General features: G+C 44.7%; 1 protein-coding gene across 2 annotated transcripts; it reads right to left on the bottom strand.

Annotated features, from left to right (window-relative positions):
• Positions 1 to 5144: 5144 nt before the first annotated feature.
• Positions 5145 to 22325, bottom strand: SRD5A3 (steroid 5 alpha-reductase 3). Of its 2 annotated transcripts, XR_007401709.1 has the most exons (6): positions 22021 to 22325; positions 14571 to 14713; positions 12354 to 12551; positions 8889 to 9023; positions 6499 to 8002; positions 5145 to 6367 (listed from the first exon to the last, which is right to left on the bottom strand). XR_007401709.1 is itself a non-coding variant. In XM_025435604.3 (5 exons), the coding sequence occupies exons 1-5, from the start codon at positions 22239 to 22241 to the stop codon at positions 7743 to 7745; spliced, it is 957 nt and encodes a 318-aa protein (XP_025291389.1). In that variant the 5' UTR covers positions 22242 to 22325; the 3' UTR covers positions 5145 to 7742. The 2 variants fall into 2 exon arrangements, 1 of the variants encoding a protein (XP_025291389.1); XM_025435604.3 differs by having other exon boundaries at positions 5145 to 8002.
• Positions 22326 to 22484: the final 159 nt, after the last annotated feature.

Genomic DNA, 22484 nt, shown 5'->3' with positions numbered 1-22484 from the left:
CCTCTGGCATGGGCTCTTGTTTTTTCTATAAACCTCAAAGATTTTATCTATAACACATGTCAAAAAATCGTGGTCATAGTTAGAGCAGGCCACAGAGTAATAGGTCTAGAAGTCAAGAAGTGAGAAATCTCAAAGTGCTGACTTTTTTTTAAGTGTAGGGGAGAAACCAGAGTTAGAGATACAGGCTTCAAGTTGAAGAGTAACCACTTTCCTCTTCACTAACGGGCTTTAATCTTAGTATTTTGAAGAATAAATGCATTTATTCCAATTTCCCATAAATGCTGCATTTCTCTTATAAAACCTGATAAAAATGTGTGTGTGGGATTGTTATAATTTATGGATACCTAAGCATTACTTTTGCTTGAACTTCATTTTATTTTTTCTTTACCATAATTGTTACTGATTTCTGGGTCGTATAATACACAATTGGATCATTGCTTTTCCCACGTGTGAATATAAACTGTGTTTGGTATTCATAAGGTAGATATTATTGCAATTCTGCAACAAAGTCACAGCAGGAAATTAGTGGTTATGCAGAAAACAGTGACAGTAGAAGCATTCTTTGGATGAATATTTATTGAGTGTCTATTATGTACCAGACCCTCTTCTGGTGCTGGGGATATATCTGCAAGCAAAACAAAACAAAACAAAACAAAACAAAAAAAGCCCAAAACAATATTTTACATTCTAACGAGGAGAGACAGACAATAAAATAATAAGCATAAATGAAAAAGCACATTGTAGAGGTTTTTTTTTCTTAGAAAAGAGTGCATCAGATGGCTACTGCTATAGAACCACTTCGAAATGAAGTGACTCAGCAATAAGTATTTGTTATTGCTTATAATAGCAAAGAGGGGGATCCCTGGGTGGCGCAGCGGTTTGGCGCCTGCCTTTGGCCCAGGGCGCAATCCTGGAGACCCCGGATCGAATCCCACGTCAGGCTCCCGGTGCATGGAGCCTGCTTCTCCCTCTGCCTGTGTCTCTGCCTCTCTTTCTCTCTGTGACTATCATAAATTAAAAAAAAAAAAAAAATAGCAAAGAGGGGGTGGAAATGAGAGAGGCTAGGTTGCAACTTTAAGCAAGGAGGTCACTTCATTGAGAAGGTGACTGTGGTAAACAGCTCCTTGGATGGCGCCCCTTTATCCACACCTCCCAATCATCCTGCCTTTGTACAATCCCCTTCCTTTGAATGTGGACTGGTCTGGTGACTGCCTTCCTACAAGCAGAATATGGCAAAGGCAATGGGATGTCACTTCCAAGATCAGGTTACAAAGGCATGGTGTTTCCTGTCTTGCATGCCCTTGCTTGCTTGCTTGCTTGCTCTGATGGGACCTGGGTACTGTGCCATGAGCCCTTAGTTCAATAGCTCACAAGGAACTGAATCCTGCTAACAACCAGGCGAGCAAGTTGGGATGTGGGTCCTGCCTTGGTGGAGCCTACAGAGGAGATCTCAGCCCTGGTGCCACCTTGACTGCAGTGAATCCTTGGGGTGAAGGCACTCGGCTCATTTGCACTTGAAATCCTGATGCACAGAAGCTTTTAGATGTTTGCTGTTTTCAGCTGCTAAAATTTGGAGTCCTTTGTTACACAGCAATAGATAACTAATACAGCAACTTGAAGGACATGAGGGAGTTAGCTGTACGGCAGCCATCTCGGGGACAAGCATTCTAGGCCAAGGGCTCAGCCAGTGCAAAGGCCTACCAGAGGGACAGGACTGATGTGTAAGAAATGGCAAGGAGGCCACTGGATGGGAAGTGGATGAGAGCAAAAATAGGAGATGAGGAAAGAAGTAACTGGGGGCCAGATCATGTTGGGGGGGGGGTAGGAGGTTATTATAGGAACTTAGGCTTTTATCTGAGAGAAAGTGGGAGCTGTTGCAAAGAGTATGAGATGATACAAGTTTTTGGAAGATCTGGCAATAGGTTTTTGAAAGATCACTCTGGCTCGTGTGAAAAATCAGCCATAAGGGATAAGGGGAGAAAGCAGGGGAAAAGATTAGGAGTTTATTGCAGTAAATTAGGTAAGAAATGATGGGCAGCTTAGATCAAGATGGCAGTGAGTAGAGTTATTATAATAGGGATGATTCTGGAGGTATTCTGAAGGTAAAACCACAGACTGGCTAGTGGAGTGTGAAGGAAGGGGAAAAAGCAAGGAAGACGTTATCATTTTTGCTTCGAGAAAATAAGACTAAGATCTACCTAAGACTGTAGGTGGATCAGGTGCGGGAGATGGAAAGTCAGAACCTAACTTTAAATCATGTCAAAACTTGAGATATCTGTTATACATCAGATAGAGTTCTTAAGTAGACAACTGGGTATACGAGCCTGGAGCGCAGGAGTGATGTTTAGGACAGATATGTCAACACGGGAGTTGTCAGCACATAAACGGTACTTAAAAGTCCTGAGACTGGATGAGGTCACCAAGTACAGAGAGTGAGAGGAACCAGGAACTGTGGATTGCACACTCCAAGCATTCGGAAGTTAGGAAAGGGGGAAGGAGTCAGTAGAGGAATGTGGGCAGGAGCAGCCAGGGAGCTAGGGGGAAAACCTGGGGCGGGGGGTGGGGGGTGTCTTGTAGACAAGTAGGGCAAGTGACCAGCTGCTGCTGCTGTGTTGGGATGGATACCTCGAACAGACCACTGGCTTTAGTAGGGTCATTGGAGATCTTTCCCGGAGCAGTTTCACTGGAGTCGTGAGGCCTACACAGTTACTCAAGTCAGTGGGAGAAGAACCAACACTAGTCCGAATATAATAAATCTTTCTAGTTTTGTTGCAAAAAAAAAAAAAAAAAACCACCACCACCAACAACAACAAAAAAACCCAAAAAAAACCAAAAACAAAACCAAAGCTAATACACAAAACAAGCCCAGAAATAAGCTTGTTATCTGGTAAGGGGAATGAGATTAGGTTCTGCTTAAAGAAATGTTGAGGAAAGGGCAAAAATGTGATGATCTAGTGGAAGGAAGAATGGTCAGGCATTCTTTTTTTTTTTTTTAATTTTTATTTATTTATGATAGTTACAGAGAGAGAGAGGCAGAGACACAGGCAGAGGGAGAAGCAGGCTCCATGCACTGGGAGCCCAATGTGGGACTCGATCCCGGGTCTCCAGGATCGCACCCTGGGCCAAAGGCAGGCGCCAAACCGCTGCGCCACCCAGGGATCCCTGGTCAGGCATTCTTACGTAGAATCTAGGGCTCAAGTAGGGGACCTGGCTTTGGGAGGAAATCCAGAGATATGGTTTATAGTTTCAGGAAAAAATTGTCACGACTTTCAAGTGAACAAAAAATATTACTGGTGTCCTTTCTAGCACACTCTGGGTTCTCTACCCCGAGTCTTTGAGCTATTTTACAACTCATAGACCACTGATAGGAATGCAAATACTTCTTTTCATTTGGCATATAAATGAATTTTGTCTGATGGAGGTTCAATTGCATTCCCTCCCCTACTGTGTAGATGCTAGTTTTGCAACTAATAAGCAATTAATTTGCATCTATTACATTCATTTTGGCATGCCTCGTTATCCATTTATTTGTTAGGAATTCTTTCAACTGGTTCTAATATTTACCGGTTCCTTCATCCCTTAATGAGTTAAATAAAATTATTGGCGTATGTTCATTTTATATTTGTACGAGAATCATGATTTTACATTTAAAAAAGGATCCTTCAATAATAGTAACAAGAGAAAGCGTTTGGAGGAACAGATGTCTTAGGTGGGTGGAGGAGGTGGTGGTGGTAACCTGTGGGGAGTTCTCTTCCAGTAGCTTCATTTTCCTGAGGACACACATGTAATACAGTCAGCAGAGTGGGAGAGTGAACGGACTAGAGGATTTTAGTATGATTGAGGCATTGAAGAGCACTTGAGGTTAGTGGTCATGGATTTGAAGTGGGTTGTCTGTGGATTGTATTTCTCTAGCCACTGTTTAGTTGTGTGGGCACACACACGGGAAGAGTTCAATCTAACCAGGGCTGTGGCTTTGCTAAATTGGTAGGAAGAGGCAGTGTAAAGCAAGAGTTGAAGACATATATGAAGGAATGATCATAGTGATTTGCCTGAAATTTAAGCAGGGTAAAGAGATTAGAGAAGACTTACGGGCGAAGGACAATAAAAATGCCATGAGATTAATAGACTGGAGGTCTCAATAGGGTGGAAAGATGGTTGGAGTTGCAGTCCTAGAACAATGAGCTGGAAAGACAGGAGCTGGTGGTCAGAAAGCAAGCAAAATATTTTCTCTTTGTGGGGCTGGAATTAGAGCACCTAAACCAGCATTCTACTGTTTGAGGGTCACTCACCTGCTGTCCACCAAATTCCCGTTTTTGTAAGTGGAAGCACTGTTTTGCACTGACTGCTTACTTCCCCCTTCTCCTAGTTTTATTCCCAAGATGATTCCATGAAATCGAATCTTGCTTTTTTTCAGGAGTGAACAGAATCTGCACAGAGATAGGCAGCACCTGGTCTCTAAGCTATGGAAGGTCGTGCAGTTGGAGCATGGCACAAAGGACACCAGGCACAAAGGGTGAGGTGGGGCTGGGATCTGGCCCGAGCACTGCCCACGGAGCTACAGAACCATCACCAGCAGCCTTCTGTGCCCACAAAGGGTCATGCTCTGCTGCTATGGGGAGGTTCTGTGAGGTAGCTTTTCTAATTCCCAGAAAGGTGTGGTGTAGGCCAAGGAGCCCTGATAAAAACTGCACACATGCTATGAAGTTTTACCAGAGGGCTAGACTCGAAGCAGCTTTGTCTTTCTGCTGAGAAATCTCTTGTGTTCTTTTGTCCCCTATGTGCTTCAAGACTTGAGAATCTTTATCAAGGAAGAGACTTAATACTACACTTTCTCAATTGTATGCATAGAATAGCTCTTTGCAATTCAGTTTTTACTTGGGAGAATTAAATTTTGCTTTCCCTAAAATCAATACCTGGCTTTCTAGATCATCGGTATTTGAGAAACGTGATGAAGTACATATAGCATGAATTAGTTGTGGATCACTGCCAGGCCCCCTGTTTCTTGTCCCTTTATTAGAAAAATCTTAGGTTAGACTAATATATGTAATTTATGAAACCAGTTAAATGATTTTTTCCCTGATAAGCAATGTGAAAGGGTGGGCAGAAATTGCTTTAGACAGGTGTAAAAAATTTCTACTTGCTCATTTCCTATTTTAAGATCTTTATTTTTAAAAGATTTTATTTATTTATTCATGAGAGACACACAGAGAGAGGCAGAGACATAAGCAGAGGGAGGAGCAGGCTCCCTAAGGGGAGTCCAATGCGGGACTTGATCCTAGGACCCGGGGATCATGACCTGAGCCAAAGGCAGACACTCAACCACTGAGCCATCCAGGTGCCCCTAAGATCTTTAATATATTGGTTCACTTTGAGGTACATTACTTATCAATGTCCTTGAATTCTCAGGTAGTTATACAAATATTTACAGTCTCCTTAAACTATTAAGTGTCACATAGAAATATCTAAAAAGGCCTCCCTCTTTTTTGGTAGGAATTCTAGCAATCATCATTCTTTATGTTGAAAACATAACCTAGGACACAGCCCTCTGGAGACAAAATGATCCACGCTCACTGACAGCAAATGTTAGTATGGAGGATGAGCTATAACTTGGAGACTTAACAGAAGCAAAGGCTATTTTCAGCACACTTGTACAGTCAGTAGTTAGGCCAGGGAATGCTGTTAGGAGGTAGTCTGGTGTCATTTCTGCTAACTCAGTAGTAATAGAATGAAGGGTTGAGTCTTGGTGACTATGGTGGCAGGAAGATTAGGGGACTCCAGCCCCCAACCTATTTCTGGCTTTTCCCCAGGAGGGGTTTGCTCCCTCTCTGGGAGCACAGGACATTTTCATTACACACACAGCAATGCCGCTCACGATCTCACAAGCACAACACAGTTCTCAACTATTCTCCATGGTTAAGCTTTCAACCAAGGCCACTTTGTTCTGAACCCATTTAAGGACATCCCTACTTCGTCTTCAGCCTCCACCTAAGAAGCACAGTGTTTGGGCAAGGAAGGGAAAGGGGAAGTAAAAGACATGGAAGCAAATGTGAGGGACAGTAGGGAACAGCAGGCTTGAGACAAGGACACCGGGGACTGGGAACGCCTTCTAACCGCCCCTGATAGGGTTCCTCACAGGGGATATCGTCTTTTACTTAAAAGTACAATGAGATTACAGAACATCACTCACATTCTTGACTAATGTAGGTATGAAAGGGCATGCTATAGCAAAATACATCTTTCCCCAAATAGTTTGCTATTAAAAATTATGTGTACCATTTGTGTGGGAATTAAGCCCAGATGGCAACATGCTTTCCATTTCCGGTGTAGGAAGCTTTATTCCTGAGTCCTGGTCCTGAGGATGGCAAACCTAAATGATGAATGAAATGAATACATTATTTATCTGCATAGACTGAGCAACCAAGTGGAGTGGTGTTTGGTGGATGGGAGAGGAAATGCTACAGCAGAATTATTTTTAAAAATGTGCTTTCATATACATACATTGAAAATCTGGATTAAGAAGAATCTCAATTAACGGCTTTGGTTTACAACTCCAAGGGTGAGGATGGGAGGACATTCTTAGGCTGCACTTGATGATGTGTCTGATTAATGATGAGGTTCTTTCTCCCACAGTTAGGTGCATATTAGTGCAAAACTTTAGTAGCTAGTAGACTATGACACCTGCACAAAAGCAATCAAGTTGATGCCCCAGTCACTAAGCCAGGAAATCTTATGCTGCACCGTTGTGCAGTTTTTACTGCATTGCTCGGCCTTAGCATTAGTTTTCAAGTTGTTTTTCTTTTAAACCATGCAGTTATTTCCCTTTGATCTAATGTTTTTTCCTTTAACATAAACTATTTTAGTGTAAACTTTATTCCCCAAAATCTTCAGATTCACTGCATTAAAATAGTTCGGTAGTTAAACTCAGGCAAAGCTTAATCCAGTTTGAATAACTGGGTATGAATGAGGCTATAGCTCTATCCAGTCTGCAGCAAAGGTCGATCTATTCACTGAAGGCTCTTTACACATCAATATAAAAATATTTTATTTTCAGATGCTTTCACTTTAAAGGTACTTCCTTGGAAGAGATGTCAAAAAAAGGTATTAAATAAAAGATTTCAAACCTCCTGTTAGGCTATGATTTGAGGGGGAAATGAGTGGAAACCACGATTGCTGGTTACATAACTGGAAATTTTGGTGGCCATATGTGAAAGTGTAAACTATCTCCAACAGACTCATTTTTCCCTGAATCTGTTGGTGTGAAATTATATATTGTTATTTTCAAACTCTTCTGCTTTTTATTGAAATACAACAGTTACTCAGCACCTACTATGTTGCTTATTATGTAGTCCCGCTCATTTGTCCCTAACAAAAACCAAGCCACGGATGGTCTTCTCCCCTCCTCTGGGGATGTGTGTGCATGTGTGAAGTGTCTATATATTCTTGGTACTTCCCTTTTGAGCCAGCTTGGAGAAGTCTCATCTACTTTTTAGCAGTTGGTTGGTCTTAATAAAGCCTCTGAAGGTAGACATGGCACTCCCAGGTCTGCCAGAAGTATTTCTTCTTTGAAGATTCATTTTCTTGAGGAGTATTGCTTTGTTCATTCAGTGAAGACTTGTGGGTATAAAAATGGAGCACAGAGTTTCAAACCATTTTGCAGGAACTGTACTTTGGTCCCTAGATGTTGTCTCGAGGAAGTGAACCTGTCACCTGGCTTGCATTCTTCATGCAACCTTGAGGTTATCTTAAAATAGGAACGGCAGGAAAGCTTTCCTATGCTTTGGATAGGAGACAAAATTGCTTTTGTAGAATTTGTGGCTGAGGAGAGCACACAGGGCCTGGCTGAAGAAAACATATGTCACCACGAGCCACCAAGTTAAGTTGTGGAATCCAAAGGTGACAGCCATGGAGATGTAGATCATCAGCTCTGCTAAGTAGTTAGGGGAAGAAACATATTCAAACCAGTCCCCAAAAGGGATTCGGTGGTTACAGTGGATGACCACTCCTGAAACAGAAACAGAAGACTTCCTGAACATAGAAGTTGTGGAAAGCAAGCTTACCACCTCGGGCCCCAAGTAATTTACAAAAACTCTGATTTAAAAAAAGAGGATCACAAACCTGTGTGCAAACCCACTTCCTGTCACACTTCCACTGTCAACTGACTATGTGTTAAAAAGCTACACGTTTAAATTATACCATCGACTGAAGATAAGCACAGAGGGAAGCCTGTTTCTCCACCAAGCCTCCTACCTAGTCATTAGAGCTCAGACTGCAGAGTCAGACTGCGTGAGTTCAAATCCTGACTCTACCACTTACATGTCATGGAACTCTGGAAAAGTTGTTTAACACCTCCGTGCCTCAGTTTCCTCATCTGTATAGTGAGGAGGAGACTGTTCTCACCTCAAGTGAGTGCTGTGAAGCTATGTAAAGCACCAGGAACAGGGTTCGGCATAGCATAAGTACTTTATAAATGTTGAACAGTATTATACCATTTTTGATACTTCAAAAAAACTAATAAAAACTGTATCTGTGGCAAGTCAACATGAGCTAGCTAAGAAGTCAAGTTTTTATGCTTTGGCTGGAATGACACTAACTCAGCATGATGATACGAATACTCACATGCTGGTGAAGCCCGTATCTGCAGTGCAGGCCCCCAAATACGGGCACAGAATAGAACCATAGAATGTCAGGGCTAGATGGCCACGAAAATCTTTCAGCAGAACGCTCTCGTTTTACAAAGGGGAAGATCAAGACCCAGAGAGGTGTCTTATCAAAAATGAGTATTGGATAGATTAGTCAATTAGTTTAGGGCAGGAAAGGAAAAGATAAACAGACACAATGAACTTCTGAGGGTTAAAATGCACATGCAGAGGTTCTAAAAGACATCTCACCTGCTTTATTTTTCCTGAGATTGCCAAGAATAACGTGGCACTTGTACTGATGGGCAGACGACCAGATAAACATCAGCATTCCGAGGATATGGAACCACCGAGCTTGCATCAAGAGATTTTTCCCTATCACATAGACTACAGAAAAAAAAAAAAAAAAAAAAAGAATTAGCTTATCAGCCAACCTGCAAAATTTGAGAGGCTCAGGGAAGTATACAGCTCGTAGGACACAATTATCCACTTATCCAGTTCCTCACGACTAGAAAATTATCCTGATATAATTTACCAAGTCTGGAGGGGGAGAACCCTGTCCCTGTGGGTGAAGGGGTATGCTCTTTAGCCAGGGGCAGCTCCTACCACATGGACACATTCTCCTGCTCCCTCTTCAAATGCTTCAAGCACGCACAGAGGTTGGCTCTGTGTCCTACTCCTGTGACACACTCTTGCAAAGACTGCTTTGCATTTATATTTCTAAGCCTGGTTTTATGTCTTCTTTCTTATAGTCTACTGTCAGGAAAACACTCCTAAAGGAATCTCACCCTGAGTTGCCACCCTAAGCCACTCAGGGGAGACCCTGCATGCAGGACACTGACTTGACTGGCTCCGGCCAATGAAGAAAACCACTGGAAGTAAAGGCTCACAGTGGGACTTCGCAAAAGAGGAGAAATGTACACTGCAAGGTGAAAACCCAAACGTTTTCCCTTTCTGATTAGAAAGAGCCAGGACAGATTTAGTTCAGAAGTAGAAACACTCAAAGTATCTTCTTCCTCTTTCTTCTCCAGCTACCAAGCCGACAGGAAGAAAGCAGGTCTTCTGAGGACTGGAGTCAGAAAACAAAGTAAGGACTTCCTTATGGTCAGCAGGAAGCAGTCAGGCTGCTTAGGAACTTGACTGAAGAAACAAAGTGTCCATTGACTGTGGACTGACTGAGGGGAAAAGCCTGAGGGGCTGGAACCAAGAGAGACCTTATGGAGCTGATTCAGGTCAGAGAACCAGGAATCCTGCTATTCCCTAGGGGCACTGCAGTAGGACTCAGGTGAGGATGGCTAATGACTAATAGGAGTCCACCAACCTGTGTTCATTTCTTAAAAAAAATTGCCCTATATAAACACTTCCGATAGACTCTTAATGTTTACTAGACTTACCATTTAATGGAATGGTTATATTTTTATAGGCTAATAATAAACAAAATATGAAAAATAGTTTTGTATTGGAGGGCTATAAGAGCAAGTCATTTTAGGATTAAAAACTGAAGCAAGTGTTTGAGCGTTCACGTCACTGCCAACTCACCCACTCTGATTCAGAGAAAAGTACCTCTGAGGGAAAGACTGCAAAGACTAAGTTGGAATTATAATGCAGACAAGGGGAGGCAGGTGGAAGGCTGAGCGTCCAATCTGTGTGGTATTTAATTCTTTATTTACTCTTTAATTACTGTCTACCGAGCCTGGCATCTCGCACAAGGGATAAAGCAGTGAGTAAGGCAAGATCTCAGGCCTCAGGAGCCCACATTCCAGTGGCAAGGGGCAGACAGAAACAAGTAGGCAAATCAATAACCGAGACAAGTTTAGGTAGAGATGGCATCCTGGGGAAAATAAAATACAGCAGTGTAATGGAGCGTGGTTGGAGGAAGACTTTGAAGATAAGGAGACGAGAAGGTCTGGGCAGCTTACAGATGTTCTTTCTCTTTTACAAGAACCCTCTGATATCAGGATGTGCCCCTAATTACAGATGAAGGTTCTGAGGCTGAGGGTGGCTAAGTAAGCCAGAATTCAGACCCAGGTGCCCCTGACTCCCAAGCCCAGGCTATTCCCGTCAGACACTGCAGCTGGCAAATGTCCCAGTGTATTCTCTCTCAATGAATTCCAGAAGCCAGTTGTCCCCATATTGTCCCAAATGCCTGCATAGGACTTCTTGAGAGATAAGCAGATGAAACAGAAGACAGTTTCAGAAAGCAATGTCTAGAAAGTGATTTTTGTGGGTGTTTCAGCTGCCTCTTCTTGACTGTTTATATAGAAGGGAGGGCAAAAGCTGGGGTCAAGCTAGCAGGTGAAGCTCCAGAGGAGATATGGAATGCCAACGGAGGCTAACACAGTGAAAGCTGGTGGGTTAGCCAAGTGCTTCGGAAAGCTCCTTTGGGTGGAAATCCTATTACCGTTCACCATGAATAACAGGTAAGCTCTTGATATGGGCTGCACGTGAAGGCCACAGCAGAGAGCTCAGGGAGGAAACACTGACCAGGCTAAATTCACTGGAATCAGATGGAGAGATGCTAGCTGAGTGGCTGAAGCCAATAAATAATTCATAAATTAAGAAAGATCATTTCTCAAGCCATAGAGGCCTTGGGTTGTGCTATAGCAACAGAGAGGATGTTCAAGGGGCTACTCTGAAGCTGAAATCAAACCTGAGGAGAAAGCACACTCCCCAAGTACTGGAAACATCTAGACTTTGGTCTCTATTTACAAGGATGGCTAGGAAATGTGAAGACCTGAACTTAGAGAAAACAGTCATGACTGGTCTCGGTACAGTGTCTGGGCAGAGGGATACCAAAGGTCCAGGGTGAGGTTAGCCTCAGCACTAAAAGCTAACTTCAGTCACCCCAAACGACTTGAGTTCTGTGTAATAAGCATGCATGGTTTTTACAAAAATGACAGCCCTAATGTGTAAGATCTCCAGCCTCCCTCCCCACGCCACACACCCAAAACACACTTCATTTCCTCCACATGAACCAAGGTCATGGTCTTGCTTCCCTCTTCCTGGCTAGTGGAAGCTCAGAAACGTTCAGACACAATCCTGACTCACTACAGTACTCTTTTGTCCTCTCCGCTCAGGCTGCCTCCCTTGAAGGAAAGCTTTGTTATAATCAGAATAATCGTAGGAACTGAATGGCAACAAAATGGCTCTCTATTCCCTCTTCAAATCACTACTTTTCACCACTAGCCCTTCCTCCTTGGGTTTTCTGAGCTTTAATCCTGCACCACCCTTCTGCTTTTACACCCGCACCCCAGGGAGACAGAGCCTTTGCTGGGGCAACCTTCTTTGCTGACCCTTTTTCTTGTTCTTGGGTGCTCCTTTGTTTCTTGTCCAACTGTTAACCATACTCCCTCTGTCTTCCCAGAGTAACTCCGCATGAGTTCACGGACTTCAGTCCCACCAAGGGAGATCCACATCCCAATTCTTCATCCTTACACCAAGCCTCCTGAACACCTGGCACTTACTACCTTTACTATAGGCATTAGTGCTTACGTTGGCATCTTTCAGGTTTTAGCAATTCTTTTAATAGTTAACATATATCCCCTCGGGCATGTTGACATTTTCTAACTACTAGTTGAGTTCAAACTCTTCAAATGCAAAGTGGGTTGGGCAGGTCTACTTTCAAACTTCTGTAATGCTTCGTGGACTGCTTTGCCTGAGAAGTACCTCATAGGCCCAGTGTGACTCAGCTAACAGAAGACCCCAAGGACCACTCACCGTTCCTGCCATCCATTGGCACTTGGCTCAGCACAGTTAGGCCGGTGAGGACATAGTAGACAAGTCCAAAACAGTACTGGACGACGTGAATCACAGCATTGGAGAAGACACTGACATACAGGCACTCGAAGAGCCTTCGCAAACTGTGTAGCCACAGAAATACTAACACTAAGAATGCAGACAGCGCCAGCTCACTCCCTATAATTCAGAATGCAACATGTTAGCACCTCTCCTTCCAGGATTAACCCAAAGTTAGATTTTTTTTTCCTGCTGTTCAACAGATTTTTAAATAAGATTAGAGCTAGGAGAGGACCCTAAAAATCTAGTGTAACACTTTTTTTTTTTTTTAAGTCATGAGGAAGTGGGCCATGTGAAGTTAAGGAATTTGGCTAGTCACAAACTCAGGTTTCTGGACTCTCCATCATGTGAAAGCCTTCCGGTTTTCATAGACGTATGTCACTGTGAAGGAGTCTGTGCACTCAGAACCTGCTATCTGTGGATCTCTGGTTCCTGGAACTAAAAGCCAGATGAAGATGGTCAGGGAATGCTCGGATGACCTCTAACAACCCCAGCTGGTGGGATCCCTGGGTCAGGGAGACGAGACACAGGCACGCCAAGAAGCAGAAAAGAGGACAGGAACAGAGACGGAGGGAATTATGCATTTCTTTCCATATGAAAAAAAAAAAGAGACAATTATAATTTTCAGGGGACTGTGTGAGCCTTGAGATCTACCTTCCTACCTGTCTTTCATTCCCTCTGCCAAAAGAATTTGGAAGTAATGCTGGTTTTTAAAATGACATAACACCTAGATGTTTTTTTTAAATGAATGTCACATGCACACACAGAGACACACACACAAGAATACAGTGAGGATACAGCTTAACAGATTTTTACAAACTAAACCATGTATTCCACCCATATAATCAGCACCCAGGACATAGAAGCAGAACACAACTAGCACTCCCTTGTATTCCCCTCCAGGCACTGCCTCTCCACCCATGGGTAAGGCCTATCCAGACTTCTATCAGTACAGAATAGCTTTGGGGGTTTTTGTATTTTGCATATAGTAAATCCTAGTTTTAACTCGTTAGGAATAGGTTAAAACAAGTATACAAATAAAACTCCTCACAACCAACCCTCCAAATACCAGAGCCCCAGTGAACCCCACAGTAAACAAAGGAAGAGATAGAGTTTTAGTGGGTGAAGTGGGATATGCTGAGGCCTCCTCCCCTTCCAAGTACAATCTGCATAGGTCTTCCCTTCTGGCTGTCATCGTTTGCAACAAGTCCCTCTGGTTATATAGGAAAGGACTGTTCCCACAGAGCCAGTGGTTTGGCTGTGGGAACAAAAGACAGAGATAGCACCAGAACAATCTGTTTCTAATTCTGCCCCTCACGCTCTCCCTGACATTAATTGAGGCCACCTTATGGTTTTCACCTTCAAGTCCTAATTTTTAAAATTGTTCTGTGTATCCTTTATCCGAGGTAAAGTGAGGTGAATTTAAAGGCTATTTTTTTAAATTTTTTTTTATGATAGTCACAGAGAGAGAGAGAGGCAGAGACACAGGCAGAGGGAGAAGCAGGCTCCATGCACCGGGAGCCCGACGTGGGATTCGATCCCGGGTCTCCAGGATCACGCCCTGGGCCAAAGGCAGGCGCCAAACCACTGCGCCACCCAGGGATCCCTAAAGGCTATTTTATAGTCTTCTGGTCAACAACTATTTATAGTCAATTTTATTATATAACTAAAGCTTACAGGATAACAAGCGTTTTTAACTGGCGATCAAAAAGTAATTATCTATTTTATTTCTGGGGTTCTGAGACAGGACTTTGGTTCAACTATAGAAATGACAAATGTTTCAAGGCAAACCCGAGGGATCCTAAGAGCTTTTCCAATGAAGTGTATAAAGTGCATAAATTTATCGATAGTACTAAAAATATCAGAGAGAGAACAGCCAGTCCTGTACACAGCACAGCACCCGCTGGGAGTCTGGGGCGAACAGCTGACTCTCAGTGTGTTGTGATCTCAGCGAGGGACATGGAGACACCCCTGTGGCCACCTAGCTAACAACCATACAGAACTCTTTCTTGCCCTCACCCTCCACTTCCTGGGCCCACAGAGGAGCCCGGGGGTGCCTGTGAAATACCAGGAACATCTCCCTGCAGGCTGAAAGACAAGGAACAGGATGAAATGGTTGTAACTAGCCAGCAGTCATACCTTGGAACTGGGCAGCCCCGAGAATTCTGAGCAGACCATGAAGCCAGTTTGGAAAAGGCACTCCCAGGAACAGAGACTGAGTAAGGTGCCAAAGCAGGAAGCCATTCCACAGCACTGAGATGATGTAGAAATGAGAAAAATACCTGCAAGGTTAAACCAGTTTAGGCAGTTATCAGGGGGAGGTCCACTTTAAAGCATTGTGCAGGAAGAATATTTTTAGGCTCCCGATCCTCTTTCCTCCATTCCCAAAGTATAGTTTAGTTTTTTAATAGAACCTGAATCCTGCAGGCGTTCAGATTTTTAAAATCTTTCAAATGATGGGACTGGTAAACTCATAGGTAAAAGAGGCCTCCTGAGGTTAACGGGAATGTGATTGACCTTGTTAAACCTAGATAGAGGGTCAATTAGCAATCTCTCTTATCTCTGGGTAACAGGGTTGGCTCAGGTTCCAACATAGGGGGGACCAGACCCTGGCAAAGAGAACCTAGACTGTGCCAACTCAAGCCAAATGTGTGAAAGATTTCTAAATCCTGGGCAATGTTGCTGCAATAGCCATACAACTGTTACACAACATTTGCAAAACCACAAGCTCTCAGGGTTGCCAGGAACCTTAAAGGTCTTCTGATTCAGTGTTTTCCTAAATTGTGTTGACCTAAATTACTTTTATAATAACATGACAAATATTAACTCATAAAATGAGGTATCAACTCCTGATGGTTATAGCTCCCATCAAATACAGTGCCTATTTTGCAATCAACGTAGTTACAAATGAAAATACAAATAAAGCCGGGGCCAATGAAAATTGGAATTAGCAATGTTACTGTAATGTGAAAGAGGATGTTGGTTTACTGAGATGAAATCATCTACTATAGCACAAAGGCTGAACACGGGTTCTTCTGAGGTCCCTTAACCTATACTTCTATTTTTCTTTAAGTCAACTCAAAATCCTTCTGACTCAGCAGGGTGTCTTCTTTGGTCTTCGACATATCACTTTGTATTAAGCCACCTCCTTGTCTTATTAGTCACACAAAAGTAAATCGACGTCAGGGATTTTTTCTTCCAGATGATCTAGAATATGCTTGTACCAGAAGTGCCTGCAATCCAGTCTGACAAATACTGACCTAATCTGATCCTTCCATAGCAACTCACTTAATTCTCCCAACTACTATTACAAATTCTATCACTGGATCTGCCCCCGCTGAGCTAGCCTGTAGTTCCTTTATTTTTTTTTAAAGATTTATTTATTTATGATAGAGATAGACACAGAGAGAGAGAGAGAGAGAGAGAGAGAGTCAGAGACACAGGAGGATGGAGAAGCAGGCTCCATGCTGGGAGCCTGATGTGGGAATCGATCCCGGGACTCCAGGATCGTACCCTGGGCCAAAGGCAAGCGCTAAACTGCTGAGCCACCCAGGGATCCCTAGCCTGTAGTTCCTGATTCCAATCTTCTCTGGGCTCAAGAACTTAGTTTCCTCAAGAGTTCACCTGTGTCATTTCCAGAACCCCCCCCCCCCCCCCCACCTGGCCACTGGTTTTTCGTTGTCTTCCAGGGTCTTTCTTAAGACACACTTCCTAGAACTGAGCCCTGGTATGGTCTGAGCTACAGGAACAGAGCAGAATGTCAGCAGCACCTTGCTCTGGAGGCTTCCACACCGAGGGGAGGGGCCAACTTTTGAAAAGTATCTTCTGGGCCAGCCACTTCATTTCTACCCACTTCATTTCTCCATAAATATTAATGAGAACTTAGAACATGCTGGGCAACGTTCTAGGATCTGGGAACTCAGTGAACAGACCAGGTCTCTGCCTTGATGAAGTTTACCTTTCAGCATATATATGGTCCACAAATGAACCTATGGATATCTAGCATAATGTCGGGTTAGGGGGCAGGGCGGGTGCAGAGGGGAGGCCATTCTGGATGGGTGGCCAAGGGTGGCCTATCTGGAAGTGACATTTGGCTAGAATGAATAAGCCCAGAGAAAGAATTTTCTAGGCAGAGGAAATGACAACCGCAAAGGCTCTGAGGAACAGTAAAGGACATCTGTGTGGGGAGGGCTAGGCGGTCATGTGGGAGAAGCAGATGCTATAGGGTCTTAAAAGGACACTGGCTTTTACGCAGTGTGTTGGGAGCCATTTGTGCAGAGCAACTTAAATAACATATTTTAAAGTCCTTCTGGCTGAGGACAAGTTCTGGAGATTGATAGCGATGGCTGCACAGCAACGTCAATGTATTCAAAACTAATGAACTGTACATCTGATAAGGGCTAAAAATTGCTAAGTGTTATGTATATGTTACCACACATGCACAAAGCACTGCTTTTTCATTTCACTCTTTTTAAAGTTAAAAAAATCCTTCTGGTAAGTAGGCAGAAACAACTCTGTAAAGTTTATTTGGTTATCTTCATGTGGCAGATGAGAAAACCAAGGCTTAGCTGCTAAGTTACATATCCAAGGCCACACAGTAAGTGGTGGCATTAGCTCCAGACTCAGCCCAGATGACTCTGAAGTTAAAAGCACTTTTTTTTTTTTTTTTTTTCTTAAGTGGGCTCCATGCGGGGCCCTGGGATCAAGACCAGAGCTGAGATCGGTATTCAGAAACTTAACCAACTGAGCCTCCCAGACGCCTCCACACTGCTGCCCTTCGAGTTCATGCAACCTAGACCTGCCGGAACCTGCTTTTCTGTCCCTATATTACTCCTGACAATTTATACCAAGCTTAAAGTCAACCAATTGCTCAAATATGTTTGGGAGAAGTTGCTAAGCCACATCTTGCTATGCCCTACTTGTGCCCTGATGTTTCTGATTCACAGGCAGATTGCTGTTCTAATTCCTACATTTTACACATTCTATCTCGTTTTGCTTGCCTGATTTTCCTCTATAAGAAACATCTTTTGCTCCATAAAACTCTTGCTTTTTAAAAAGACCCAGCTTTAGTCTCAAACAACAGATCTAAGAACTCTACTCTTTTTGTTTTAGACATTCTCTCTCTTTTTCCTCCCTTGGCACTTTGCATAACTGTAGCAGTTTTCCAAGCCTGTGGGAAGAGGGAGAAGGTGATCTTTATGGTAACCCAGGACTTGGCACCAAGCAAGCACTCCCTTGATTCAATAAATATTTTAGTGCTTATTAGGAGCTAGGGACTGCTCTAGGTATCCGGCAATGAAAACAACAGAGGATTCCAGCCTTCCTGGCACTTATGCTCACACTCACACACACAAAAGTAAATTTATAGCATGCCAGCAGGTGGTAACTGTTATGGAGAAAATAAATGCCAGGAAGAGAAGGAATATGGGGGACGGTAGAATGATACTTTTAAACAGGGTGGATAGGTAACACCTCACTGGGAAGGTAATATGTGAGTAGAATTATAGGAAGTGAGGACAGAAACCACGTGGCTATGTGGGGGAAGAACTTTCTAGGTCGGGGTGGGGGGGAGGGCGGCAGGCAGTGCAAAGGCCTGTGAGGTGTGAAGGAAGGTTATAGAGAGGCCCACAAAACTGGATTGGTACCACATGGGGGGCTAACTATAGGGCAGAAGTCAGTGAGGTGGTAGGAACAAAACTACATTGGATCTTGGGCTCTTCCTGTGAGTTGGAAGCCACTGGATGAATCTGAGCCAGGAGGCAGGATCTTATAATACATGTTTGCTGATAGCTAGAACTGATCCAAGGCGCCACTAGGGGGGTTATGGGGCTAAGGACGTGAACCAATGTTTACTGAATTCTGACTAGGTGCCTGGCCCGTGCTAAGTGCTTTAATGTCATGACCGCCCATATGACAAGGAGGGGCTATTATGTGAACACTCTACTCCATACCACTGCCTTTTGCCTGACCCATCATCGCAGCCTCTTATTCAGTCTTCTCCACACGATGGCTGGCCATCCTTTCAAGACCCGAACCACAGAATGTCATGCTTTCTTCCCCATCCTAAAGCCATCAATGGCTTTCCATACACTCAGAACAGAATCTTACCTCCACCAGGGCCCTGGTGAGCCAGCCCTGCCTCCCCCAGTGAACTCATCTCCTGTCCCACACCTCCCTGACCATTCTCTCCAGTGTTGTCACTGCCACTGTCATGGCCACCCCCATTTTGTTCACGATCAAGTAATCCTGCTGGACTTTCTCTGAGGCACTTAATACAAAATTATCTTGCTTGTTTTGTAAGATTTGTTCACATAATTACTGCCTTATAAGAACCAAAGCTCCTGGCACACAAATACTCTATAAATGCGGATTCAATAATTGAAAGAGAAGGTATCTCATCCAAAGTTATTCTGAGTAAGCAGCTAATCAACAAACCAACTAAAACTAAACCCTTTTTTCCTTAAAATTCATTCAAAATATAGTGATCAAGGACCTTGTTATTTGTCAGGCACTGAACCAGGGATATGATAACAAGACAAATGTAAACTTATGGCCAGTTTTTAGTCTACAGCAGGGATTCTTTACATTTTTCTTCCATGGATTCCTTTGGTAGTCTGTTGAAGGGTACTGGCCACTTCTTAAAATGGTATCACAAAATACATAGGGATTACCAAGGAAACCAATTATATTGAAGCATAGATAACATAATTACCAAAAAAGAAATTTGTGATATAGTAATATATGTGCTAAATTACTGTTCTCAAATAATAAGATCCAGTGATTCATTCCTGTGGTGATGAAAATAATGTTCTGAGGTTTCTTCAAAAATCTTAATGTGATATTAAAAAAGTTGTTCCAAAAAAATAAAATAAAAAAAATTAAAAAGTTGTCCCAATATTGCAAGTACTGCTAGTTCTATTGTGGTTTGTTGATTACATATATTATTAGGGAAATGCTGAATTTTGGCTACAGGTGAGTGAAGATGTAATTTTTTTCTAATGGAGGTTTGCCTTCAATTCTGTCCACTGGACCTCTGGTTAGGACTGCTGAACCCTGGGGAGAAAAGTCTGGATGGCTTTTTTTGCTACCAGAGCTTAATTCAACTGCAATGCTTTGATGCCATTTGGAAATTTAGAAGAAGTACTTTTATAAACATCACACAAGTCAAGAGCATTGACTCATGTCGGAGATCACCTATTTATTTAGATTTTCTGGGAAGTCAGTAAGCTATGAAGCACAAGGAAAACAAGAAAAGCACCATCGCCTTAATTTAGGAAAAAACGCTACCCAACATTGGTTGTAGAACTGAACAAGCCATGAACTGATTTAAGTTTATTCCTGCCTCCTTAGGAAAAAAAAATCACCCCAAACAAAATCACCTAAGCACCATTTTTAGATGCAGAAATGTGATTTACAGCTGCCTCTAAGCGTAAAAATCATGGGCTTATTTTCACTTTTAAGAGTATGATTGAATTTTGCACAAGGAAAAATATTTAAATAGTATCTAGGCATATTTTTTTTTTATTGGCCTGGACTTGCTGTATCTTCTTCCAATACTCAAAGAAATGGTAAATTTTGAATAAACAAAACATCCCTTGGACATCATGGGAGGTTCTACTCTAGAATTCTGAAAGAAGAAAAAGGTGTAAATTATGGGAGAAACTGCAACAAGCCCAAAGAGTAGTAACGAATGAAGTAAAGCACCAAGTCTGTTCCTTAGCGGTCGCACCTTTGAGTACTAACAGCTGGGGTACGGGAGCCTGAGAAATGGTTGGCTGTGGGGAATGATTTGAATGAGTCTAATCTAGGGACACCAATACCTTTTTCAAAATTCAGGAAACAAGTTGTTAGAATTCACACTAAGAAATAATTTTTCCGGGACACCTGTGTGGCTCAGCGGTTGAGCACCTGCCTTTGGCCCAGGGCATGATCCTGGAGACCTGGGATCAAGTCCCACATCCGGCTCCCTGCATGGAGCCTGCTTCTCCCTCTGCCTGTGTCTCTGCCTCTCTCTCTCTCTGTATGACTATCATAAACAAATTAAAAAAAAATCTTTAAAAAAAATTTTTTTTCGGGACACTTGTGTGGCTCAGCGGTTGAGCATCTGCCTTCGGCCCAGGGTGTGATCCTGGAGACTCGGGATGGAGTCCCATATTGGGCTCCCTGCATGGAGCCTGCTTCTCCCTCTGCCTATGTCTCTGCCTCTCTTTATGTCTTTCATGAATAAATAAATAAAATCTTAAAAAAATTTTTTTTCCTTCACTTTATCAATTAAAAAAGTGATAATCCGGGAGTGCCACTGCTATAAAGCAGAAAAGGATGTACTGCAACCGGACTTGATTAAAAATTGACTAACCTGTGCTAAATACCTCTACCTCCTCCCATGGCCTCATTCTCCTTCCTCCTCTCCTGGGTGACCCAGTTCTTCCTTCTCAGCGTCAACACCTGGCAACTGTTTCTCCAACAGACACAAGTGGGGGGTTATCTCCGTTTCAGAAACCACATGACAGCCCACATTCTTGTCTGGGGACCTGGGACACTCTCTGAGAGGCTCAAACGATAACCCGGGTGTTTTGACACATTAGAAACCTTTTCACATTCCTCTAGACTCCTTCCTACATACATGCATTTAGATGCATCTTTTTTTTTTTTTTTTTTTAAAGATTTCATTTACTTATTCATGAGAGACACAGAGAGAAGCAGAGACCCAGGCAGGGGGAGAAGCAGGCTCCATGCACCGGGAGCCCGACGTGGGATTCGATCCCGGGTCTCCAGGATCACACCTTGGGCTGAAGGCGGCGCTAAACCGCTGGGCCACCCGGGCTGCCCTAGGTGCATCTTAAAGTCAGAAATGCTTCTCTCCAGACCGTCCAGAAGTGTTTGGCTGACTCTTCCCCGCTGTGTTCTGAATTCAAAGTAAAAGACAACAACAACAACAACAAAAACAAAGGCAAACTATAACACGTCTTTACGATTCCTGAAAGCAGCCTACTTTAAGCCCTAACGATTTAATCTTTCGTCGAACTTGGTCGTGAAGTCTGTTGAGAGTCGGATAGAGCTGCGGGCTCAGGCTTGGGCCGCTCTCCGGGGGCGGAGGGGGGGGGGCCCAGGTGCGAGCGAGGGGGAGGGTCGGTGCCCGTGCGGCCGGAGGGGGTGGCGCCGGGTGGCAGGCCCGCGGCTCGCCGCCTCCCCCGTCCTGACTTCGCGGGTCGGAGACAAATGGGGGAAACTGAGGCCTGCCTCGCGTCCACAAGTGAGGGGCCTCAAGCTACATGATGCGCCCTACAGTGCAGGGGGGGGCGGGGGAAGAACTGGGGGCCCAAAGGCTTTAACCTGCCGCCCGGGGACCAGGCCTACAGTCGGAAGCGCTGCCATTGCCCCGAGGGAGAGGCTCCGCGGGCCTCGGGCATCCCCTGCCCCCCGCACCCCGCCCGGGCCCGACGCGGACGCCGCAGCGCCCCGAGGCCCGGCCCCGGCAGCGCCGCGCGGGGAGCCCGCGCCCGCCTCTGCTGCCCCCTGCCGGCCGCCCGAGCCGCGCCCCGGGCTCTCCGCGCCTCGGCTTCCCGGGCTGCAGCCGGGGCGCGGTTACCTCTTGGGGACGTCAAAGACCCGGCAGGCGGCCGGGCGCGACGGCCCCTCGCGCTTGGTTTTCCCATAGCGGATCAGGTCCTGGAAAAGCGCGCAGGCCGGGAGCAGGCCGGGCGGCACGAGCTGCAGCAGCAGGGTCAGCAGGAAGGCGGCGGTCAGCGTGAGCCACAGGGCGCGCAGCGGCGTCAGCGCCCAGAGCTCGGCCCCGGCCCACGGAGCCATGGCCCGCGCGCCGCCCCGAGCTCCCAGGGCCCGGAGCCCCCGAGCTCCACCGGCCGCGCAGCCGCCGCCGCCGCCGCCCGCGCGCACACGCCAGGCTCCGCGGGGCGGGGCGTCGGGACGCAGCGGGGGCGGGGACGCGCGTGGCCACGCCCACCGGGTGGGCGGGGCCACGCTGGCGCCGGGCGGCCGCGCTGGGTCCCTAAGCGGACTCCGGGACCCTCCGGCGGAACCGGGGAGCGACCC

Source organism: Canis lupus, chromosome 13 (assembly GCF_003254725.2).
Source record: "Canis lupus dingo isolate Sandy chromosome 13, ASM325472v2, whole genome shotgun sequence".
NCBI lineage: Eukaryota > Metazoa > Chordata > Mammalia > Carnivora > Canidae > Canis > Canis lupus.
This window is presented reverse-complemented; position numbering and strand designations above follow the sequence as displayed.